This window comes from Pristiophorus japonicus, chromosome 15 (genome assembly GCF_044704955.1).
Source record: "Pristiophorus japonicus isolate sPriJap1 chromosome 15, sPriJap1.hap1, whole genome shotgun sequence".
Taxonomy (NCBI): domain Eukaryota; kingdom Metazoa; phylum Chordata; class Chondrichthyes; family Pristiophoridae; genus Pristiophorus; species Pristiophorus japonicus.
The window spans coordinates 186145444-186171731 of NC_091991.1; the positions used below are offsets into that span (position 1 = coordinate 186145444).

General features: G+C 49.6%; 1 protein-coding gene across 4 annotated transcripts in view; it reads right to left on the bottom strand.

The window, feature by feature from the left end:
• The window catches only part of LOC139281327 (unconventional myosin-XV-like), a 628080-nt gene that overhangs the window by 60956 nt on the left and 540836 nt on the right, over positions 1-26288 (bottom strand). For all 4 annotated transcript variants that reach the window (XM_070901485.1, XM_070901486.1, XM_070901487.1 and 1 more), the window contains 2 exons: positions 15453-15655; positions 13298-13416 (listed from right to left, as the gene is read on the bottom strand). In XM_070901485.1, the coding sequence (XP_070757586.1) occupies positions 13298-13416; positions 15453-15655 (322 nt within the window). The remainder of the gene's footprint in view (positions 1-13297; positions 13417-15452; positions 15656-26288) is intronic.

Genomic DNA, 26288 nt, shown 5'->3' on the forward strand with positions numbered 1-26288 from the left:
TCAGTGGAAACAGCCTCTCTGCATCCACCTTGTCAAGTCCCCTCATAATCTTATACGTTTCAATAAGATCACCTCTCATTCTTCTGAATTCCAATGAGTAGAGGCCCAACCTTTTCTCATAAGTCAACCCCCTCATCCCCGGAACAACCGAGTGAGCCTTCTTTGAACTGCCTCCAAGGCAAGTATATCCTTTCGTAAATATGGAAACCAAAACTGCACGCAGTACTCCAGGTGTGGCCTCACCAATACCCTGTATAGCTGTAGTAAGACTTCCCTGCTTTTATACTCCATCCCCTTTGCAATAAAGGCCAAGATACCATTGGCCTTCCTGATCACTTGCTGTACCTGCATACTATCCTTTTGTGTTTCATGCACAAGTACCCCCAGGTCCCGCTGTACTGCGGCACTTTGCAATCTTTCTCTATTTAAATAATAACTTGCTCTTTGATTTTTTTTCTGCCAAAATGCATGACCTCACACTTTCCAATATTATACTCCATCTGCCAAATTTTTGCCCACTCACTTAGCCTGTCTATGTTCTTTTGCAGATTTTTTGGGTCCTCCTCACACATTGCTTTTCCTCCCATCTTTGTATCGTCAGCAAACTTGGCTACGTTACACTCAGTCCCTTCTTCCAAGTCGTTAATATAGATTGTAAATAGTTGGGGTCCCAGCACTGATCCCTGCGACACCCCACTAGTTACTGGTTGCTAACCAGAGAATGAACCATTTATCCCGACTCTCTGTTTTCTGTTAGTTAGCCAATCCTCTATCCATGCTAATATATTACCCCCAACCCCGTGAACTTTTATCTTGTGCAGTAACCTTTTATGTGGCACCTTGTCAAATGCCTTCTGGAAGTCCAAATACACCACATCCACTGGTTCCTCTTTATCCACCCTGCTCGTTACATGCTCAAAGAATTCCAGCAAATTTGTCAAACATGACTTCCCCTTTATGTGGCTCAACCGTGGCTATCTAGGGAAATCAGGGATAGTATTAAAGCCAAGGAAATGGCATACAAATTGGCCAGAAATAGCAGCGAACCTGGGGACTGGGAGAAATTTAGAACTCAGCAGAGGAGGACAAAGGGTTTGATTAGGGCAGGGAAAATGGAGTACGAGAAGAAGCTTGCAGGGAACATTAAGGCGGATTGCAAAAGTTTCTATAGGTATGTAAAGAGAAAAAGGTTAGTAAAGACAAACGTAGGTCCCCTGCAGTCAGAATCAGGGGAAGTCATAACGGGGAACAAAGAAATGGCAGACCAATTGAACAAGTACTTTGGTTCAGTATTCACTAAGGAGGACACAAACAACCTTCCGGATATAAAAGAGGTCAGAGGGTCTATTAAGGAGGAGGAACTGAGGGAAATCTTTATTAGTCGGGAAATTGTGTTGGGGAAATTGATGGGATTGAAGGCCGATAAATCCCCAGGGCCTGATGGACTGCATCCCAGAGTACTTAAGGAGGTGGCCTTGGAAATAGCGGATGCATTGACAGTCATTTTCCAACATTCCATTGACTCTGGATCAGTTCCTATCGAGTGGAGGGTAGCCAATGTAACCCCACTTTTTAAAAAAGGAGGGAGAGAAAGCAGGGAATTATAGACCGGTCAGCCTGACCTCAGTAGTGGGTAAAATGATGGAAACAATTATTAAGGATGTCACAGCAGCGCATTTGGAAAATGGTGACATGATAGGTCCAAGTCAGCATGGATTTGTGAAAGGGAGATCATGCTTGACACATCTTCTGGAATTTTTTGAGGATGTTTCCAATAAAGTGGACAAAGGAGTACCAGTTGATGTGGTATATTTGGACTTTCAGAAGGCTTTCGACAAGGTCCCACACAGGAGATTAATGTGCAAAGTTAAAGCACATGGGATTGGGGGTAGTGTGCTGACGTGGATTGAGAACTGGTTGTCAGACAGGAAGCAAAGAGTAGGAGTAAATGGGTACTTTTCGGAATGGCAGGCAGTGACTAGTGGGGTACCGCAGGGTTCTGTGCTGGGGCCCCAGCTGTTTACATTGTACATTAATGATTTAGACGAGGGGATTAAATGTAGTATCTCCAAATTTGCGGATGACACTAAGTTGGGTGGCAGTGTGAGCTGCGAGGAGGATGCTATGAGGCTACAGAGTGACTTGGATAGGTTAGGTGAGTGGGCAAATGCGTGGCAGATGAAGTATAATGTGGATAAATGTGAGGTTATCCACTTTGGTGGTAAAAACAGAGAGACAGACTATTATCTGAATGGTGACAGATTAGGAAAAGGGAAGGTGCAACGAGACCTGGGTGTCATGGTACATCAGTCATTGAAGGTTGGCATGCAGTTACAGCAGGCGGTTAAGAAAGCAAATGGCATGTTGGCCTTCATAGCGAGGGGATTTGAGTACAGGGGCAGGGAGGTGTTGCTACAGTTGTATAGGGCCTTGGTGAGGCCACACCTGGAGTATTGTGTACAGTTTTGGTCTCCTAACTTGAGGAAGGACATACTTGCTATTGAGGGAGTGCAGCGAAGATTCACCAGACTGATTCCCGGGATGGTGGGACTGACCTATCAAGAAAGACTGGATCAACTGGGCTTGTATTCACTGGAGTTCAGAAGAGTGAGAGGGGACCTCATAGAAACGTTTAAAATTCTGATGGGTTTGGACAGGTTGGATGCAGGAAGAATGTTCCCAATGTTGGGGAAGTCCAGAACCAGGGGTCACAGTCTAAGGATAAGGGGTAAGCCATTTAGGACCGAGATAAGGAGAAACTTCTTCACCCAGAGAGTGGTGAACCTGTGGAATTCTCTACCACAGGAAGTAGTTGAGGCCAATTCACTAAATATATTCAAAAGGGAGTTAGATGAAGTCCTTACTACTCGGGGGATGAAGGGGTATGGCGTGAAAGCAGGAAGTGGGTACTGAAGTTTCATGTTCAGCCATGAACTCGTTGAATGGCGGTGCAGGCTAGAAGGGCTGAATGGCCTGCTCCTGCACCTATTTTCTATGTTTCTATGTTTCATAAATCCATGCTGACTCTGCCTGACCGAATTTTGCTTTTCCAAGTGTCCTGCTACAACTTCTTTAATAATGGACTCCAACATTTTCCCAACCACAGATGTTAGGCTAACTGGTCTATAGTTTCCTGCTTTTTGTCTGCCTCTTTTTTTAAATAGGGGCGTTACATTTGCAGTTTTCCAATCTGCTGGGACCTCCCCAGAATCCAGGGAATTTTGGTAAATTACAACCAATGCATCCACAATTCCTGCCGCTACTTCTCAAGACTCTGGGATGCAAGCCATCAGGTCCAGGCCTTTAGTCCCATTATCTTACTGAGTACCACCTCCTTAGTGATTGTGATTGTGTTAAGTTCCTCCCCCACTATAGCCCTTTGACTATCCACTGTTGGAATATTGTTAGTGTCCTCTACCGTAAAGACTGATACAAAATATTTGTTCAGAGTTTCTGCCGTTTCCATGTTCCCCATTACTAATTCCCCGGTCTCGTCCTCTAAGGGACCAACATTTACTTTAGCCACTCTTTTCCTTTTTATATACCTACAGAAACTCTTGCTATCTGTTTTTATATTTTGTGCTAGTTTACTTTCATAGTCTATCTTCCCTTTCTTAATCATTTTTCTAGTCGTTCTTTGTTGGCTTTTAAAAGCTTCCCAGTCTTCTGTCCTCCCACTAGTTTTGCCCACTTTGTATGCCCTTGTTTTTAATTGGATACCGTTCTTTATTTCTTTAGTTAGCCATGGATGGCTATCTTTTCTCTTACACTCTTTACTCCTTACTGGAATATACTTTTCTTGAGAGTTGTGAAATATCTCCTTAAATGTACACACACCACTGTTCATCAACCGTCCTTTAATCTATCTTCCCAGTCCACTTTACCCAACTCTGCCCTCATACCTTCATAGTCTCCTTTATTTAAGCTTAGTACGCTGGTTAGAGATCCAACTTTCTCACCCTCCATCTTTGGGTCGTGAAGGTATACAAATGCAAGTCTTTCTTTCTTTAGTGCTGATTTACAGTGAGACACCGAATTTCCTGTGGAACTTTTGCTGCTAGTTTCGTTGAGTAACTGATGATCTGCTAATCAATTGCTCGGAATCTCTGATTGCATTTATATATGGCTATTAAACTTTTGTGTGTCTAGCCTTAGCTTTAAGAGGTAATTTGTAATCAATAATCAGTGTTTTGTGCATGACTTGTGCTGTCTTCTTCCTTGATGCTTTGGCAAGAATTCACGAACCTAAAAATTTGAGGGTGACCTAATCGATGTTTGTAAATTAAATTCATTTCTATCCAACCTGGTTGGTGTGAGATGGTTGGAGGCAAACAGAGCAAGAGTATAAGGCAAAACACACAGAACAAGTTACAGAGCCAGGCGAAGCAAGGAAGAGGTGCGGAGAAAGAGAGAAGGGAATGGAATAATGCTGAGCAGTCCAGGCTTTGGTCATATGACAGATCAGCTCATTCTCAATCAGGTTTACGTTTGACAAGGGGACACCTCAGATATCGAGCTCACATCCAGAAATGCCACACTCAGGATCTGCAATGGGGCATGGAACTTGCACATTTGGATTTTGCTGGTGTTGCTTGGTGTTATGTATGCAAACCTCACCAATGTTTAAGACTTGCCACCAGGGGGCACACCTGTGGGAGACCCAAGGGTCACCTGTGCACCCTGGGCAAGCAGGTATAAAAGGCAGTCCACCATGTTGCCTCCTCACTCTGGGGTTACATTAACGAGACCAAGGTCACAATGGTTTGAGCTTACAACACAGTCTTGTGAAGTTACTCTGAACATAATAATTGGCGACGAGTTACAGATCACAAACTTTCACGCGGTAATGGCTGCAGTTGCTATTCTTGAGAGATTTGTTGAGGGTGATGATTGGGAAGCCTTCATTGAGCATCTCGACCAGTACTTCGTGGCCAACGAGCTGGACACGGCTGAGATGGCGGTCAAGCGCAGGGCGAATCTCCTCACCGTATGTCTTCGATATATAGCCTCGTCAAAAATCTGCTGGCACCGGTCAAACCAACGGACAAGTCTTACACAGAGCTGTACATGCTGGTTCGGGAACACTTCAAGCCGAAGGAGAGCATCCTAATGGCCAGGTATCGCTTTTACACGCACCATCGCTCCGAGGGCCAGAACATGGCGAACTTTGTCACCGACCTAAGACGCCTTGCGGGACCGTGCCAATTTGCCGGATCTTTGGGGGAAATGTTGCGGGAATTTTTCGTGCTTGGAATCGGCCACGAGGTCATTCTTCGCAAACTGCTGTCTGCCGAATCCCTAGATCTGAGCAAGGCCATCACGATAGCCCAGGCTTTCATATCCACGAACGACAACACGAAACAGATATCTTCACAGAATCGAAGCTCACCGGCAAGTACCGTGCATAAAATAATGCCTTCAGCAGGCAGAACTGTACATGGCAGGGCCTACACGACCGCAGAGGCCAGGCCTAGGCCTAGGGTGACTCAGAGGCTGCTGTGGGGTGTGAATGCGTATCCATTAACACCATGTTGGCGCTGCGGGGACAGTCATAGAGCCCATCAATGTCGATTCAAGCACTGTGTGCGCAAGGGCTGTGGAACAATGGGGCACCTCCAGCGAATGTGCAAGCGACTTGTGACTCACCACGTGGCAGAGTCAGGAGAGGACGACCGATCCAGTGTGGATCATGCTGAACGAGCAGGAGAGGCAACTCAACCTGAGGATGAAGAGGAAGTATATGGGGTACACATCTTCATCACCAAAAGCCCACCGATAATGTTAAAAGTTAAACCTAATGGCATTCCAGTCTCCATGGAATTGGACACTGGTACGAGTCAATCAATCATGAGCCAAAAGGCTTTTGAGAAACTGTGGGGCAACAAGGCATAGAGGCCAAAACTGAGCCCGATTCACACAACGCTGCGCACTTACACCAAAGAACTCATTCCTGTTATCGGCAGTGCGGCAGTGAAAGTATTGTACGACGGAATGGTGCATGATTTACCACGATGGATTGTACCAGGTGATGGCCCAATGCTGTTTGGCAGAAGCTGGCTAGGAAAGATCCGATGGAACTGGGATGACATTAAAGCACTGTCTTCGATGGATGACGTCTCGTGCACCCAGGTGCTAAACAAATTCCCGGCGTTATTTGAGCCAGGCATCGGCAACTTCACAGGCGCCAAGGTGCAAATCTATCTTGTTCCTGGGGCACGGCCCGTTCATCACAAGGCCCGAGCAGTCCCATATATGATGCGAGAGAAAGTCGAGAACGAGCTGGACAGACTTCAACGAGAGGGAATCATATCACCAGTCGAGTTCAACGAGTCGGCCAGTCCAATCATTCCGGTGCTAAAGAGCGATGGGACGGTTAGAATCTGCAGGGACTACAAGGTAACGATGAATCGAGTCTCGTTACAGGACCAGTACCCACTACCTAAAGCAGAGGACCTATTCGCAACACTAGCAGGGGGAAAGTCGTTCACCAAGCTAGATCTAACCTCTGCTTACATGACACAGGAGCTAGCTGAACCGTCAAAGAAATTGAAGTGCATCAACACGCAGAGAGGACTGTTCGTGTCCCACAGGTGCCCCTTTTGGGATTCGCTCGGCTGCGGCCAACTTCCAGAGGAACATGGAGAGTCTGCTGAAATCGGTTCCGGGCACCGTGGTGTTCCAAGACAATATCTTGGTCACTGGTCGCAACACCATCGAACACTTGCATAACCTGGAAGAGGTTCTAAAGTGACTAGACAGAGTGGGACTCAGGCTGAAACGCTCCAAATGTGTTTTCCTGGCGCCAGAGGTCGAATTTCTGGGGAGAAAGATTGCGGCAGACGGCATCAGACCCACGGATTCCAAATACGGAGACCATCAAGAATGCACCCAGACCACATAATGTGACAGAGCTGCATTCATTCCTGGGACTCCTCAACTATTTTGGTAGCTTTCTACCGGGCTTGAGCACTTTGCTGGAAACCTTACAGTTATTGCTACGCAAGGGTGATGACTGGGTTTGGAGTAAATCTCAAGAGACAGCCTTTAATAAGGCCAGAAACCTGCTCTAACAAGTTACCTGTATTGTATGACCCACGTAAACGTTTAGTACTAGCTTGTGATGCGTCATCGTACGGGGTCGGTTGTGTGTTACAGGAAGCCAATGTGTCGGGCAAACTGCAACCGGTTGCATATGTGTCCAGAAGTCTATCCAAGGCTGAAAGAGCCGACAGTCTGGTTGAGAACGAAGTGTTAGCATGTGTATACGGGGTTAAGAAAATGCAGCAATACCTATTTGGTCTTCGGTTCGAGCTCGAAACTGACCACAAACCGCTTACTTCACTGCTCTCAGAAAGCAAAGGTATAAACATCATTGCTTCGTCCCGCATCCAAAGATGGGCACTAACATTATCTGTGTATGACGATGTAATCCTCCACAGACCAGGCACCGAGAACTGTGCTGATGCCCTCAGTCGGCTACCATTGCCCACCACCGGGGTGGAAATGGTGCAACCCGCAGACTTGCTTCTTGTAATGGATGTTTTTGAGAGCGAGGGGTCACCCGTCACGGCTCGCCAGACCAGGACCTGGACTAGCCAGGACCCTGAGCTATCGCTAGTAAAAAGCTGCATCCTTAATGGGAGCTGGTCGGCGGTTCCCGGGGAAATGCAAGATGAAATGAAGCTGTTCTACCGACATAGGAATGAATTGTCCATCCAATCGGATTGTCTCCTATGGGGGAATCGCGTGGTTTTGCCATAAAAAGGCAAGGAAACGTTTATACGCAATCTACACTGTACCCACCCAGGCATAGTCATGATGAAGGCTATCACAAGGTCGTATGTTTGGTGGCAAGGCATTGACTCAGAATTGGAGTTGATACGTCCTTACTACACAGTATAAATGCACACGAGGCCCATGCTTGAGAGAAGGTCAGTCTGTGACCTGTCCTTTATTCCATAACACTCAAGTGATGAAGGTGGGTGGAGCTTCCCCTTTTATACCTGAAGGTCCAGGTTAGGAGTGTCTCCCACAAGTTCACCACCTAGTGGCCACTGTTCTCACAGTGTACAACTTGTCAGTTTATACTCGGGTTACAATGCTGGTTGAATACATGACATCACCTCCCCCCGCAAAGTCTTATTGGGATCCAGGTTGAGTCTCTCTGGTGGTTTATGCTCTCTTGTAGAGCGCCTGAGTTGGGGCTCCGGTTGTTGGGCGCTGGCCTGAGTGTCTGCTGTTTGCGGTGCCTCAGGCCTGTCCGGACTGCCCACAGTGACTGGGCTCTCCTCCCTTTGGTTCCGGTGTTCGGTCACCTGTGGTGGAGTGAACTCTGTATCGTGTTCTTCCTCTGCTTCTTCTATGGGGTTACTCCTTTTTTGTTTGATCCACGTGTTTGTGGCAGATTTGTCCATTGGTAAGTTTAACTACCAGAATCCTATTCCCCTCTTTTGCAACCACAGTGCCTGCGAGCCATTTGGGCCCTGCAGCGTAGTTGAGGACAAAGACAGGGTCATTTACATCAATACATCGCGCCCTCGCATTCCTGTCATGGTAGTCATATTGTGACTGCCGCCTGCTTTCGACAATTTCTTTCATGGTGGGGTGTATAAGGGATAATCGGGTTTTGAGCGTCTTTTTCATTAGTAGCTCTGCGGGTGGAACCCCTGTGAGCGAGTGTGGTCGGGACCTGTAGGCCAACAGGAGGCGTGATAAGCAGGTTTGTAGGGAACCCCCTTGGATTCTGAGCATCCCCTGTTTGATTATCTGCACTGCTCGTTCTGCCTGGCCATTTGAGGCCGACTTGAACGGTGCCGTTCTAACATGGTTAATTCCATTGCCTGCCATGAAGTCCTGGAATTCAGTGCTTGTGAAGCACGGGCCATTGTCGCTGACCAAGATATCCGGTAGACCGTGGGCAGCGAACATTGCCCGTAGACTTTCTACCGTGGCAGAAGATGTGCTTGAATTTAAAATGTCACACTCGATCCATTTGGAGTAGGCGTCTACTACAACCAAAAACATTTTTCCTATGAAAGGAATGTGTAGTCCACATGGATGCGTGACCAAGGCTTGGCAGGCTTGGGGGGCTTCCCTGGGTGCATTGCCCAGCTGGGCACACGTGTTGCACCTGCGAACACAAAGTTCCAGATCTGCGTCTATCCCTGGCCACCAAACGTGTGACCTGGCAATTGCCCTCATCGTGACAATGCCCGGGTGCTCATTGTGGAGTTCTCTGATGAACACCTCTCTGCCCATCTGGGGCATGACTACGCGGTTTCCCCACAGTAGGCAATTGGCCTGAATCGAGAGTTCATCCCTGCGCCTGTGAAATGTTTAAATTCCTCAGGGCATGCCCCGTATATGGCTGCCCAGTCCCCATTCAGGACACATTTCTTGACTAAAGACAATAGCGGGTCTCTATTTGTCCAGACTTTAATCTGATGGGCTGTCACGGGTGAGCCTTCGCTTCCGAAAGCTTCAACAGCCATGACCATCTCAGCAGCATGCTCGGTAGCCCCCTCAGTGGTGGCTAGTGGGAGCCTGCTGAGTGCATCGGCGCAGTTTTCGGTGCCCGGTCTGTGCCGAATTGTATAGTCATAGGCGGCTAACGTGAGTACCCACCTCTGTATGCGGGCCGATGCGTTTGCATTTATGGCCTTGTTGTCGGCCAAAAGGGACGTTAGGGGTTTGTGATCTTTTATGGCCTTGTTGTCGGCCAAAAGGGACGTTAGGGGTTTGTGATCTGCCTCCAGCTCAAATTTCCTGCCAACCAGATACTGGTGCATTTTCTTTATCGCATATATACATGCAAGCGTCTCCTTTTCTACCATCCCGTAGCCCCTTTCTGCCTGGGACAGACTTCTGGAGGCATAAGCTACCGGCTGTAACTGACCCTTGGCATTGACATTCTGCAACACACACCCGACACCATAGGACGACGCATCGCACGTTAACACAAGTTTCTTACATGGGTCATATAGCGTTAACAGATTGTTGGAACATAACAAATTGCGTGCTCTATCAAAAGCCCTTTCCTGGCTGTCCCCCCAGACCCATTCGTGACCTTTGTGTAGGAGCACGTGTAGCGGCTCTAGCAGCGTGCTCAATTTGGGAAGAAAGTTACCAAAATAGTTCAGGAGCCCCAGGAATGAGCGCAGCTCCGTCGTGTTACGGGGTCTGGGTGCTCTCTGGATCGCTTCCGTCTTGGACGCAGTAGGGCTGATCCCGTCTGCTGCTACCCTCATCCCCAGGAATTCTACCTCTGGAGCTAGGAAGACACACTTCGCCTTTTTCAGTCGCAGACCTACCCGGTCCAGTCTGCATAGCACCTCCTCCAGGTTGTGAAGGTGTTCTTCAGTATCACAACCCGTGATGAAGATGTCGTCCTGAAAAACCACCGTCCCTGGAATCGACTTGAGGAGGCTTTCCATATTTCGTTGGAAGATCGCGGCGGCCGTGCGAATCCCGAACGGACATCTGTTGTACTCAAACAACCCCTTGTGTGTCGTGATAGTGGTTAGCTTCTTCGACTCACTCGCCAGCTCCTGGGTCATGTAAGCTGAGGTCAGATCCAATTTTGAAAAAAGTTTGCCACCGGATAGCGTCGCAAAGAGGTCCTCCGCTCTCAGTAGCGGGTACTGGTCTTGGAGTGACACCCAATTGATGGTGGCCTTGTAATCACCACATATCCTGACCAACCTATCCGCCTTGAGCACTGGCACAATCGGGCTCACCCAGTCACTGAATTCGACTGGCGAGATGATGCCTTCCCTCAGCAGGCGGTCCCATTCGCCTTCTATCTTTTCCCGCATCACGTACGGCACCGCTCTGGCCTTGTGGTGTACTGGCCTGGCGTCCGGGTTTATGTGAATCACTACCTTGGCCCCCATGAAAGTGCCAATGCCGGGTTGAAACAGTGAGTCAAATTTGTCCAGGATCTGTGAGCATGATACTCGCTCCACAGAGGAAATTGCATTGACATCGCCCATTTCCAGTTCATGACAGCAAGCCAACTCCTCCCCAGTAGTGCGGGAATCCAGAGTGGCAACCTGTTCTCCGAACCTTTGTGGGTCACGACTACCGTGGCGCTGCCTAGCACCGGAATGATCTCCTTTGTGTAAGTCCGTAGCTGTGAGTCAATCGCCGATAATTTTGGCCTCCTGGCCTTGGACGCCCACAACTTTACGAACTGTTTGATACTCATCAGGGACTGGCTGGCCCCCGTGTCTAGCTCCATTGATACTGGATGCCATTGAGGAGCACTTTCATCATTATCGGTGGCGTCCTGGTGTATGAACTGTATACGTGCTCCACATGAACTCGCTGAACTTCAGCTTCCAGCAATTTCCACCAGCGTTCATTTCTGCAATTTCTGCAGGTATTTTGCTCATCTCTGCAAACTCCGGCTGAGTGTGTGCCTCCACGCCTCCAACATGAGCTGTTGTTGGAAACAAAAGACCCCTTGCCAGTCGATCGTCCCTGACTGCCTCTGTGACTGTCCTTGAGTGCACCATTAACAGGTGTTGATGGCCCCATTACTGGCCGTATTGTCCCTTGCAATGGCGTGAATCGCTGTTCAGCTTGCCATTGTCTCTGTCGAACTCCCCCTCTGGGTTCGACTACATGTTGGGGCATGCCTGACTGCCCTTGTCTGCCTGGAGAACTGTGTGCTGCTTTAACAATGTTGATTCTCTGTCCCAACCATTCCTTAACACAGTACCTCTCGTCTGTTCTGCTAGTGGCCATGCTCACGTGGTTTAAATCCCAGTTTCTCGTCGCCATTGATAGGTCCTTACTATACAGTATAAATGCACACGAGGCCCATGCTTGAGAGAAGGTCAGTCTGTGACCTGTCCTTTATTCCTTAGCACTCAAGTGATGAAGGTGGGTGGAGCTTCCCCTTTTATACCTGAAGGTCCAGGTTAGGAGTGTCTCCCACAGATTATACATGGGTTACAATGCTGGTTGAATACATGACAGGAGTCATGCGTACAGCAATGCAACACTTGCTCACAGTTGAGCAACGCACCCAGGGAGGCCCCACTGAGCCTGTGGTCATGGCTCTCCAAACCATGGTCCAGGTTACACGTGGATTTTCTAGGAAAGATGTTTCTAGTAGCAGTGGACGCTTACTCTAAATGGATTGAATGTATAATAATGTCATCATGTACGTCCACTACCACCATTGAAAGCATCCGGTCCATGTTCACCACCCATGGTTTGCCCGACATCCTTGTTAATGACAATGGACCATGTTTCATCAGCTCGGAATTGAACAAGTTCATGACCCGCAATGGCATCAAGCATGTCAGGTCTGCCCCGTTTAAGCCCGCATCCAATGGCCCAGTGGAACGGGCAGTCCAAACCATCAAGCAGAGCTTGAAACACGTAACGGACGGCTCCTTGCAGACCCAGTTATCTCGGGTTCTGCTCAGCTCCCGGACACGACCCCACTCGCTCACTGGGGTTCCCCCGGCAGAATTGTTAATGAAGAGAGCACTCAAAACCAGGCTTTCCTTAGTCCAACCGGATCTCAATGATCACGTAGAAACCCGGCGTCACCGGCATAACGTGTACCACCATCGCGCGGTTGTATCGCGTGACATTGAGGTTAATGACCCTGTGTTTGTTCTCAATTATGGTCACGGTCCCAATGGGTTGCTGGCACTGTTATGGCCAAGGAGGGGAATAGAGTGTTTGTTGTTAAACTGTTGAATGGACAAACGTGCAGAAAGCATTTGGATCAGACCAAACTGCGATTCACGGACAACCAAGAACAGTTTGAAGAGGACATTACCATCATTGATCCACCCACACACATCCAACCAGCAATCGACCTCGTGGTCAACCACGAGGATGAACCCACCATGCCCGACAGTCCGATCAGACCAGCCACACCGCAGTGCAGCAATGATCTGACCGACTCACCCAGGCCAGGACTTCAACTCAGGCGATCAACCCGGGAACGCAGAGCCCCGGATCGCCTCAACTTGTAAATAACTTGTATCTAAGACTTTGGGGGGGGGTGGGGGGGAGGGGGGAGTGATGTTATGTATGCAAACCTCACCAATGTGTAAGACCTGCCACCAGGGGGCACACCTGTGGGAGACCTATGGGTCACCTGTGCACCCTGGGCAAGCAGGTAGAAAAGGTGATCCACCATGCTGCTTCCTCACTCTGGAGTTACATTAACGAGACCAAGGTCACAATGGTTTGAGCTTACAACACAGTCTTGTGGAGTTATTCTGAATATAATACTCGCGATTAACACTGAGCAGCATAGACGCTCACTCACCTTTTGAACTTGTGGGGCCGACGGAAGTATTTCTTGGCGAATTCGATCATGGTGCACAGGTTACCCTGAAGGGTGTACTCGGGAATGCTCTCCACAAACTCACTGACTGGCGGAGAGGTCTGCAGAAAAGGTTAAAGGTCAGCTCAGGTCAGTGTGTTTATGCAGTGAGTCGCAGACCTCACAGACACAGAGTTCTAGGTTTGTTCCCCAGTCCACACGGAGCTGGGACATTGCTATGCACCTCAGCTCCCCGGGGTTGGATCAGCCGTGCCCCCTGACCTGTGAGGGCAAAGGTCGCACTCAATGTGATGTCTCTTGAACTAGCCTAGGCTCACTGATGAATTATGGCAGGGCAGCCTGATATAACAACAGCTTGTATTTATATAGCGCCTTTAACATAGTCAAACATCCCAAGGCGCTTCACAGGAGCCTTATCAAAAACAATCAGACACCGAGCCACATAAGGAGATATTAGGGCAGGTGACCAAAGAGGTCGGTTTTAAGGAGCGTCTTAAATGAGGAAAGAGAGGTAGCGAGATGGAGAGTTCCAGAGCTTAGGACCCAGGCAACAGAAGGCACGGCCACCGATGATGGAGTGATAATCAGGGATGTTCAAGAGGCTAGAATTGGAGGAGCGCAGATATCTCGGGGTGGAGGGGTGGGTGGCGTGGGGCTGGAGGGGATTACAGAGATAGGGAGGGGCGAGGGCCATGGGGGGATTTGAAAACAAGGATAATAATTTTAAAATCGAGGCATTGCTTAACTGGGAGCCAATATAGGTCAGCGAGCACAGGGGGTGATGGGTGAGTGGGACTTGATCGGAGTCAGAATATGGGCGACAGGGTTTAGGATGAGCTGACGTTTATGGAGGATGGAATTTTTGAGGCCGGCCAGGAGTGCATTAGAACAGTTGAGTCTAGAGGTATCAAAGGTCTGGGCAGGGTTTCAGCAACAGATGATCTGAGGCAGGGGCAGAGTCGGGCGATGTTACCGTGGGGAAATGGCACCTGGTAAGGAGTCACGTTCTTCAGGGAGGAGGGGAAGAAAGGAAGTTAGTGAGAAAAAAATCATTGTTTTTACAACTCTTTTCCTTGGTTTTCTCAATACTAAAGTATTTGAACATGTTGTATTCCCCAGGGCCTTATTCCACTGACCCCCTGACTCCAGGACATTGCAGTCACTGGGAGCTCCTCCCCCTCCCCATGACATCACTCAGAGTGGCTGGGAGCTCCTCCCCCTCCCCATGACATCACTCAGAGTGGCTGTGAGCTCCTCCCCCTCCCCATGACATCACTGAGTGGCTGTGAGCTCCTCGCCATGACATCACTGAGTGGCTGTGAGCTCCTCCCCCTCGCCATGACATCACTCAGCGTGGTTGGGAGCTCCTCCCCCTCGCCATGACATCACTGAGTGGCTGTGAGCTCCTCCCCCTCGCCATGACATCACTGAGTGGCTGGGAGTGAGTGGAAGGAGGGCAGGGTGAGCAAGCTGGGCTTCCTGTGCACAGGCGGGTATTCCCAGAAAACAACCCAAACAGGAAGCAAAGCAGCTCCGTGTTCACAGTGTTTCCCCGGCCAGCGGCCGGTGGGATCAACCTGACCCAACAGCTCACATCTACCCCTCAGCTGCTTGTTAAAATCTAAACAACACTGTTACTGATCTTTCTCACAAACTGAGATTATTGGAAATAAAACTGAGGAACCTTTTTAATTTGTTTCTAGATTTCTCTCCTTTTCTGCTTTTATCTCTTGAACATGATCCCTCCTCACTCGGGGACAGTCCCGCGGGCACCGACCCCGCCCCCCCCCGCGGGCACCGACCCCGCCCCCCAGGCACCGACTCCGCCCCCCCCCCAGGCACCGACTCCGCCCCCCCCCCACGGGCACCGACTCCGCCCCCCCCCCCACGGGCACTGACTCCGCCCCCCCCCCCGCGGGCACCACCCCCCCCGCGGGCACCGACCCCGCCCCACGGGCACCGACCCCGCCCCCCCGCGGGCACCGACCCCGCCCCCCCGCGGGCACCGACCCCGCCCCCCCGCGGGCACCGGCTCCACCCCCCGGGTGCACTCACGTGAGGCGAGCGAGCGCGTGTACCGCCCCGCCCCGCCCCTTCAGGTGGTCAGTGTGACCGAGCGGTGCGGTGATTGCCGTACCTCTGTCTTTCTGTCCAGTTCCGCGGCTGCTGCCGTCGATGCCACAGCAGCTGCCACCGTGGCCGAGGCCGATGCTGCCACCTTGCCCTTTGGTTCCTCTTTCTTGTCCGTGCTCAGGTGAATAAAGTCTGGGGCAGCCACCGGCTGCACATATTCCAGGGGGAAGAGTCCAGAGCGGCCGTGGAAAGCACCGAACTTCCAGCCTGTCCGAACAGCCAAAGGGACATCATTTCCAAGCTGCTCTTTGTAACCTGCAGACACAAGTCTTCACACACCTCAGCCACAGGTGGTCAGTGCTGGGAACCTCGGCAGGCCATGGGTCCCGAGCTGGAACAGCAGGATAAGCCTGTCTGCTTCCAGCCCCCACCCAACACCTGCAGCTCACGGTGCACATTCACAACCTGCTCACAGGCTTCCGCAAAATGCTGTCTCCAGATTAGCGACTCGCTAAGGCACCACTCCAACCAGTCCCTCCGCCCGGGACACAGCACCCAAGCGTCACTCTGTGTCGAACCCCCTGTATCTGCCCTGGGAGTGTTTGATGGGACAGTGGAGAGGGAGATTTACTCTGTATCTAACCCCCTGTACCTGCCCTGGGAGTGTTTGATGGGACAGTGTAGAGGGAGCTTTACTCTGCATCTAACCCCCTGTACCTGCCCTGGGAGTGTTTGATGGGACAGTGTAGAGGGAGCTTTACTCTGTATCTAACCCCGTGCTGTACCTGCCCTGGGAGTGTTTGATGGGACAGTGTAGAGGGAGCTTTACTCTGTATCTAACCCCCTGTACCTGCCCTGGGAGTGTTTGATGGGACAGTGTAGAGGGAGCTTTACTCTGTATCTAACCCCCTGTACCTGCCCTGGGAGTGTTTGATGGGACAGTGTAGAGAGAGCTTTAATCTGTATCTAACCCCCTGTACCTGCCCTGGGAGTGTTTGATGGGACAGTGCAGAGGGCGCTTTGCTCTGTATCTAACCCCCTGTACCTGCCCTGGGAGTGTTTGATGGGACAGTGTAGAGGGAGCTTTACTCTGTATCTAACCACCTGTACCTGCCCTGGGAGTGTTTGATGGGACAGTGTAGGGGGAGCTTTACTCTGTATCTAACCCCGTGCTGTACCTGCCCTGGGAGTGTTTGATGGGACAGTGTAGAGGGAGCTTTACTCTGTATCTAACCCCCGGTACCTGCCCTGGGAATGTTTGATGGGACAGTGTAGAGGGAGCTTTACTCTGTATCTAACCCCCTGTACCTGCCCTGGGAGTGTTTGATGGGACAGTGTAGAGGGAGCTTTACTCTGTATCTAACCCCCTGTACCTGCCCTGGGAGTGTTTGATGGGACAGTGTAGAGGGAGCTTTACTCTGTATCTAACCCCGTGCTGTACCTGCCCTGGGAGTGTTTGATGGGACAGTGTAGAGGGAGCTTTACTCTGTATCTAACCCCCTGTACCTGCCCTGGGAGTGTTTGATGGGACAGTGTAGAGGGAGCTTTAATCTGTATCTAACCCCCTGTACCTGCCCTGGGAGTGTTTGATGGGACAGTGCAGAGGGCGCTTTGCTCTGTATCTAACCCCCTGTACCTGCCCTGGGAGTGTTTGATGGGACAGTGTAGAGGGAGCTTTACTCTGTATCTAACCACCTGTACCTGCCCTGGGAGTGTTTGATGGGACAGTGTAGGGGGAGCTTTACTCTGTATCTAACCCCGTGCTGTACCTGCCCTGGGAGTGTTTGATGGGACAGTGTAGAGGGAGCTTTACTCTGTATCTAACCCCCGGTACCTGCCCTGGGAATGTTTGATGGGACAGTGTAGAGGGAGCTTTACTCTGTATCTAACCCCCTGTACCTGCCCTGGGAGTGTTTGATGGGACAGTGTAGAGGGAGCTTTACTCTGTATCTAACCCCCTGTACCTGCCCTGGGAGTGTTTGATGGGACAGTGTAGAGGGTGCTTTACTCTGTATCTAACCCCGTGCTGTACCTGCCCTGGGAGTGTTTGATGGGACAGTGTAGGGGAAGCTTTACTCTGTATCTAACCCCCTGTACCTGCCCTGGGAGTGTTTGATGGGACAGTGTAGAGGGAGCTTTACTCTGTATCTAACCCCCTGTACCTGCCCTGGGAGTGTTTGATGGGACAGGGTAGAGGGAGCTTTACTCTGTATCTAACCCCCTGTACCTGCCCTGGGAGTGTTTGATGGGACAGTGTAGAGGGAGCTTTACTCTGTATCTAACCCCCTGTACCTGCCCTGGGAGTGTTTGATGGGATAGTGTAGAAGGAGCTTTACTCTGTATCTAACCCCCTGTACCTGTCCTGGGAGTGTTTGATGGGACAGTGTAGAGGGAGCTTTACTCTGTATCTAACCCCCTGTACCTGCCCTGGGAGTGTTTGATGGGACAGTGTAGAGGGAGCTTTACTCTGTATCTAACCCCGTGCTGTACCTGCCCTGGGAGTGTTTGATGGGACAGTGTAGGGGGAGCTTTACTCTGTATCTAACCCCCTGTACCTGCCCTGGGAGTGTTTGATGGGACAGTGTAGAGGGAGCTTTACTCTGTATCTAACCCCCTGTACCTGCCCTGGGAGTGTTTGATGGGATAGTGTAGAAGGAGCTTTACTCTGTATCTAACCCTCTGTACCTGCCCTGGGAGTGTTTGATGGGACAGTGTAGAGGGAGCTTTACTCTGTATCTAACCCCCTGTACCTGCCCTGGGAGTGTTTGATGGGATAGTGTAGAGGGAGCTTTACTCTGTATCTAACCCCCTGTACCTGCCCTGGGAGTGTTTGATGGGGCAGTGTAGAGGGAGCTTTACTCTGTATCTAACCCCCTGTACCTGCCCTGGGAGTGTTTGATGGGACAGTGTAGAGGGAGCTTTACTCTGTATCTAACCCCCTGTACCTGTCCTGGAAGTGTTTGATGGGACAGTGTAGAGGAAGCTTTACTCTGTATCTAACCCCGTGCTGTACCTGCCCTGGGAGTGTTTGATGGGACAGTGTAGAGGGAGCTTTGCTCTGTATCTAACCCCGTGCTGTACCTGCCCTGGGAGTGTTTGATGGGACAGTGTAGAGGGCGCTTTGCTCTGTATCTAACCCCCTGTACCTGCCCTGGGAGTGTTTGATGGGACAGTGTAGAGGGAGCTTTACTCTGTATCTAACCCCCTGTACCTGCCCTGGGAGTGTTTGATGGGACAGTGTAGAGGGAGCTTTACTCTGTATCTAACCCCGTGCTGTACCTGCCCTGGGAGTGTTTGATGGGACAGTGTAGAGGGAGCTTTACTCTGTATCTAACCCCCTGTACCTGCCCTGGGAGTGTTTGATGGGACAGTGTAGAGGGAGCTTTAATCTGTATCTAACCCCCTGTACCTGCCCTGGGAGTGTTTGATGGGACAGTGCAGAGGGCGCTTTGCTCTGTATCTAACCCCCTGTACCTGCCCTGGGAGTGTTTGATGGGACAGTGTAGAGGGAGCTTTACTCTGTATCTAACCACCTGTACCTGCCCTGGGAGTGTTTGATGGGACAGTGTAGGGGGAGCTTTACTCTGTATCTAACCCCGTGCTGTACCTGCCCTGGGAGTGTTTGATGGGACAGTGTAGAGGGAGCTTTACTCTGTATCTAACCCCCGGTACCTGCCCTGGGAATGTTTGATGGGACAGTGTAGAGGGAGCTTTACTCTGTATCTAACCCCCTGTACCTGCCCTGGGAGTGTTTGATGGGACAGTGTAGAGGGAGCTTTACTCTGTATCTAACCCCCTGTACCTGCCCTGGGAGTGTTTGATGGGACAGTGTAGAGGGTGCTTTACTCTGTATCTAACCCCGTGCTGTACCTGCCCTGGGAGTGTTTGATGGGACAGTGTAGGGGAAGCTTTACTCTGTATCTAACCCCCTGTACCTGCCCTGGGAGTGTTTGATGGGACAGTGTAGAGGGAGCTTTACTCTGTATCTAACCCCCTGTACCTGCCCTGGGAGTGTTTGATGGGACAGGGTAGAGGGAGCTTTACTCTGTATCTAACCCCCTGTACCTGCCCTGGGAGTGTTTGATGGGACAGTGTAGAGGGAGCTTTACTCTGTATCTAACCCCCTGTACCTGCCCTGGGAGTGTTTGATGGGATAGTGTAGAAGGAGCTTTACTCTGTATCTAACCCCCTGTACCTGTCCTGGGAGTGTTTGATGGGACAGTGTAGAGGGAGCTTTACTCTGTATCTAACCCCCTGTACCTGCCCTGGGAGTGTTTGATGGGACAGTGTAGAGGGAGCTTTACTCTGTATCTAACCCCGTGCTGTACCTGCCCTGGGAGTGTTTGATGGGACAGTGTAGGGGGAGCTTTACTCTGTATCTAACCCCCTGTACCTGCCCTGGGAGTGTTTGATGGGACAGTGTAGAGGGAGCTTTACTCTGTATCTAACCCCCTGTACCTGCCCTGGGAGTGTTTGATGGGATAGTGTAGAAGGAGCTTTACTCTGTATCTAACCCTCTGTACCTGCCCTGGGAGTGTTTGATGGGACAGTGTAGAGGGAGCTTTACTCTGTATCTAACCCCCTGTACCTGCCCTGGGAGTGTTTGATGGGATAGTGTAGAGGGAGCTTTACTCTGTATCTAACCCCCTGTACCTGCCCTGGGAGTGTTTGATGGGGCAGTGTAGAGGGAGCTTTACTCTGTATCTAACCCCCTGTACCTGCCCTGGGAGTGTTTGATGGGACAGTGTAGAGGGAGCTTTACTCTGTATCTAACCCCCTGTACCTGTCCTGGAAGTGTTTGATGGGACAGTGTAGAGGAAGCTTTACTCTGTATCTAACCCCGTGCTGTACCTGCCCTGGGAGTGTTTGATGGGACAGTGTAGAGGGAGCTTTGCTCTGTATCTAACCCCGTGCTGTACCTGCCCTGGGAGTGTTTGATGGGACAGTGTAGAGGGCGCTTTGCTCTGTATCTAACCCCCTGTACCTGCCCTGGGAGTGTTTGATGGGACAGTGTAGAGGGAGCTTTACTCTGTATCTAACCCCCTGTACCTGCCCTGGGAGTGTTTGATGGGACAGTGGGTTCAATTTCTAACTGTAAATTGTTGATCTTGATGAGTACGAAGAAAATGTGTCCATAAGAAACAGAAATTTTCTGAAGCAAAATAAAAGCTTCGGGGAGCAGCTGTGAATAAACAGAGAGTGTCTTTCAGGAAGAAGGGAAAGCACTTGTTTGCGGCTCAGAATCTGCAGCAAGTATCAGTACTGAGCAAATCCGAGCTGTAATTAGCCATTGGCCCTGATATCCGCTGCTCACGGAGGAAGCTTCAATCGGCCCTCTGCTTCTCACTCTGTTACATTATAACCACACAATTAAAATCACAACGCACTGCAAACGTCCAGTAGTTTAGTGACGATCTCAAATCATGGAGTTAGTGTTCGCCAGGAACTTCACCTCCAACCAACACAAACTGACTGAGGCAGGCCGTTCCTACTTTGATTTTTCCATATCTGATATATAACATGCCAGCACTGGGTGGAAAATGGGCTCAGCCTCAGTGAGTATGAAACACACCAAACATGCACACACCAGGGCGAAAACTCACTGCAAGAAACATTAGCAGACCACGTTTGGAGGAGTGGATAGGGGAGCAGGAAGGGGAGCGGGAGAGGAAGGTGGAGAGGGAAGAAGATGGGGATGGGGAGAGGGAAGGAGATGGGGATGGGGAGCGGGTGCGGGCGGGGGAGAGGATGTAATGAACAGGGTGGATAAAGGGGAACCAGTGGATGTGGTGTATTTGGATTTCTAGAAGGCATTCGATAAGGTGCCACATAAAAGGTTACTGCACAAGATAAAAGCTCACGGGGTTGGGGGTAATATATTAGCATGGATAGAGGATTGGCTAACTAACAGAAAACAGAGAGTCGGGATAAATGGTTCATTTTCCGGTTGGCAAACAGTGACTAGTGGGGTGCCCCAGGGATCAGTGCTGGGGCCAAACTATTTACAATCTTTATTAATGATTTGGATGAAGGGACCGAGTGTAAAGTTGCCAAGTTTGCCGATGGGTGGGAAAGCAAATTGTGAGGAGGACGCAAAGGGATATAGACAGGCTAAGTGAGTGGGCAAATATTTGGCAGATGGAGTATAATGTGGGAAAATGTGAGGTTATGCACTTTGGCAGAAATAATAGAAAAGCAAATTATAATTTAAATGGAGAAAAATTACAAAGTGCTGCAGTACAGAGGGACCTGGGGGCCCTTGTGCATGAAACACACAAAGTTAGTTTGCAGGTACAGCAAGTGATCAGGAAGACAAATGGAATGTTGGCCTTTATTGCAAGGGGGATAGAGTATAAAAGCAGAGAAGTCCTGCTACAACTGTACGGGGTATTGGTGAGGCCACACCTGGAGTACTGCGTACAGTTTTGGTCTCCGTATTTAAGGAAGAATATACTTGCATTGAAGGCTGTTCAGAGAAGGTTCACTCAGTTGATTCTGGAGATGAGGGCTTGATTTATGAAGATAGTTTGGGCGTATACACATTGGAGTTCAGAAAAATGAGAGGTGATCTTATTGAAACATATAGGATAATGAGGGGGCTCGACAAGGTGGATGCAGAGAGAATATTTCCACTCATAGGGGAAACTAAAACTAGGGGATATACACTCAGAATAAGGGGCCACCCATTTAAAACTGAGATGAGGAGGAATTTCTTCTCTCTGAGGGTTGTAAATCTGTGGAATTCTCTGTCCCAGAGAGCTGTGGAGGCTGGGGCATTGAATATATTTAAGGTGGAGATAGACAGATTTTTGAGTGATAAGGGAGTAAAGGGTTATGGGGAGTGGACAGGGAAGTGGTGCTGAGTCCATGATCAGATCAGCCATGATCTTATTAAATGGCGGAGCAGGCTCGAGGGGCCAAGTGGCCGACTCCTGCTCCTATTTCTTATGTCCTTCTATTGTTATCTAGGAAGGGGGAGCGGTCTGGAGAGGGGAGAGGGAGGGAGTGGGAGGGGAGAGGGAGGGAGTGGGAGGGGAGAGGGAGGGATCGGGAGGGGAGAGGGAGGGATCGGGCGGGGGAGGGGGATCGGGAGAAGGGAGGGGGATTGGGAGAGGGGAGGGAGATGGGGAAGGAGGGGATAGAAAAATAGAAAATAGGTGCAGGAGTAGGCCATTCGGCCCTTCGAGCCTGCACTGCCATTCAATGAGTTCATGACTGAACATGCAACTTCAGTACCCCATTCCTGCTTTCTTGCCATACCCCTTGATCCCCCTAGTAGTAAGGACTACATCTAACTCCTTTTTGAATATATTTAGTGAATTGGCCTCAACAACTTTCTGTGGTAGAGAATTCCACAGGTTCACCACTCTCTGCGTGAAGAAGTTTCTCCTCATCTCGGTCCTAAATGGCTTACCCCTTATCCTTAGACTGTTACCCCTGGTTCTGGACTTCCCCAACATTGGGAACATTCTTCCTGCATCTAACCTGTCGAAACCCATCAGAATTTTAAACGTTTCTATGAGGTCCCCTCTCATTCTTCTGAACTCCAGTGAATACAAGCCCAGTTGATCCAGTCTTTCTTGATAGGTCAGTCCCACCATCCCGGGAATCAGTCTGGTGAACCTTCGCTGCACTCCCTCAATAGCAAGAATGTCCTTCCTCAGGTTAGGAGACCAAAACTGTACACAATACTCCAGGTGTGGCCTCACCAAGGCCCTGTACAACTGTAGCAACACCTCCCTGCCCCTGTACTCAAATCCCCTCGCTATGAAGGCCAACATGCCATTTGCTTTCTTAACCGCCTGCTGTACCTGCATGTCAACCTTCAATGACTGATGTACCATGACACCCAGGTCTCGTTGCACCTCCCCTTTTCCTAATCTGTCACCATTCAGATAATAGTGTGTCTCTCTGTTTTTACCACCAAAGTGGATAACCTCACATTTATCCACATTATACTTCATCTGCCATGCATTTACCCACTCACCTAACCTATCCAAGTCACTCTGCAGCCTCAAAGCATCCTCTTCGCAGCTCACACTGCCACCCAACTTAGTGTCATCTGCAAATTTGGAGATACATTTAATCCCCTAGTCTAAATCATTAATGTACAGTGTAAACAGCTGGGGCCCCAGCACAGAACCTTGCGGTACCCCACTAGTCACTGCCTGCCATTCTGAAAAGTACCCATTTACTCCTACTCTTTGCTTCCTGTCTGACAACCAGTTCTCAATCCACGTCAGCACACTACCCCCAATCACATGTGCTTTAACTTTGCACATTAATCTCTTGTGTGGGACCTTGTCGAAAGCCTTTTGAAAGTCCAAATACACCACATCAACTGGTTCTCCCTTATCCACTCTATTGGAAACATCCTCAAAAAATTCCAGAAGATTTGACAAGCATGATTTCCCTTTCACAAATCCATGCTGACTTGGACCTATCATGTCACCTCTTTCCAAATGCGCTGCTATGACATCCTTAATAATTGATTCCATCATTTTACCCACTACCGATGTCAGGCTGACCGGTCTATAATTCCATGTTTTCTCTCTCCCTCCTTTTTTAAAAAGTGGGGTTACATTGGCTACCCTCCACTTGATAGGAACTGATCCAGAGTCGATGGAATGTTGGAAAATGACTGTCAATGCATCCGCTATTTCCAAGGCCACCTCCTTAAGTACTCTGGGATGCAGTCCATCAGGCCCTGGGGATTTATCGGCCTTCAATCCCATCAATTTCCCCAACACAATTTCCTGACTAATAAGGATTTCCCTCAGTTCCTCCTCCTTACTAGACACTCTGACCCCTTTTATATCCGGAAGGTTGTTTGTGTCCTCCTTAGTGAATACCGAACCAAAGTACTTGTTCAATTGGTCCGCCATTTCTTTGTTCCCCGTTATGACTTCCCCTGATTCTGACTGCAGGGGACCTACGTTTGTCTTTACTAACCTTTTTCTCTTTACATATCTACAGAAACTTTTGCAGTCCTTCTTAATGTTCCCTGCAAGCTTCCTCTTGTACTCTATTTTCCCTGCCCTAATCAAACCCTTTGTCCTCCTCTGCTGAGTTCTAAATTTCTCCCAGTCTCCGGGTTCACTGCTATTTCTGGCCAATTGGTATGCCACTTCCTTGGCTTTAATACTATCCCTGATTTCCCTTGATAGCCACGGTTGAGCCACCTTCCCTTTTTTATTTTTATGCCAGACAGGGATGTACAATTGTTGTAGTTCATCCATGCGGTCTCTAAATGTCTGCCATTGCCCATCCACAGTCAACCCCTTAAGTATCATTCGCCAATCTATCCTAGCCAATTCACGCCTCATACCTTCAAAGTTACCCTTCTTTAAGTTCTGGACCATGGTCTCTGAATTAACTGTTTCATTCTCCATCCTAATGCAGAATTCCACCATATTATGATCACTCTTCCCCAAGGGGCCTCGCACAACGAGATTGCTAATTAATCCTCTCTCATTACACAACACTCAGTCTAAGATGGCCTCCCCCATAGTTGGTTCCTCGACATATTGGTCTAGAAAACCATCCCTTATGCACTCCAGGAAATCCTCCTCCACCGTATTGCTTCCAGTTTGGTTAGCCCAATCTATATGCATATTAAAGACACCCATTATAACTGCTGCACCTTTATTGCATGCACCCCTAATTTCCTGTTTGATGCCCTCCCCAACATCACTACTACTGTTTGGAGGTCTGTACACAACTCCCACTAACGTTTTTTGCCCTTTGGTGTTCTGCAGCTCTACCCATATAGATTCCACATCATCCAAGCTAATGTCCTTCCGAACTATTGCATTAATCTCCTCTTTAACCAGAAATGCTACCCCACCTCCTTTTCCTTTTATTCTATCCTTCCTGAATGTTGAATATCCTTGGATGTTGAGTTCCCAGCCCTAATCATCCTGGAGCCACGTCTCTGTAATCCCAATCACATCATGTCTGTTAACATCTATTTGCACAGTTAATTCATCCACCTTATTACGGATAATCCTTGCATTAAGACGCAAAGCCTTCAGGCTTGTTTTTTCAACACCCTTTGTCCTTTTAGAATTATGATGTAGTGTGGCCCTTTTTGTTTCTTGCCTTTGTTTACTCGGCCTTCCACTATTGCTTTTTACCTTTCTACCATCTGTTTCTGACTCCATATTACTTCGCCCTGTCTCGCTGCATAGGTTCCCATCCCCCTGCCATATTAGTTTAAACACTCCCGAACTGCATTAGCAAATGTTACCCCCAGGACATCAGTTCCAGTCCTGCCCAGGTGCAGACCGTCCCTTTTGTACAGGCCCCACTTCCCCCAGAACTGGTTCCAATGTCCCAGGAATTTGAATCCCTCCCTCTTGCACCACTGCTCAAGCCACGTACTTATTCTAACTATCCTGCTACCTCTACTCTGATTAGCACGTGGCACTGGTAGCAATCCAGAGATTACGATCTTTGAGGTCCTACTTTTTAATTTAACTCCTAGCTCCCTAAATTCAGCTTGGAGGACCTCTTCCCACTTCTTACCTATATCGTTGGTACCTACATGGACCACGACAACTGGCTGTTCACCCTCCCTCTCCAGAATGCTCTGCAGCTGCTCCGAGACATCCTTGACCCTTCCACCAGGGAGGCATTATACCATCCTGGAGTCTCGTTTGTGGCTGCAGAAACTCCTATCTATTCCCCTTACAATAGAGTCCCCTATCACTATCGCTCTCCCACTCTTTTTCCCACCCTTCTGTGCAGCAGAGCCACCCATGATGGGGTAGGGGGAGAGGGAGAGGATGGGCAGAGGGGGAGAAGGAGGGAGGGGAGAGGAGGGGAGGGGGAGGTGGAGAGGGAGGGGATGGGCAGAGGGAGGGAGGGGGAGGAGAGGGGAGAGGGGAGGGGGAGAGGG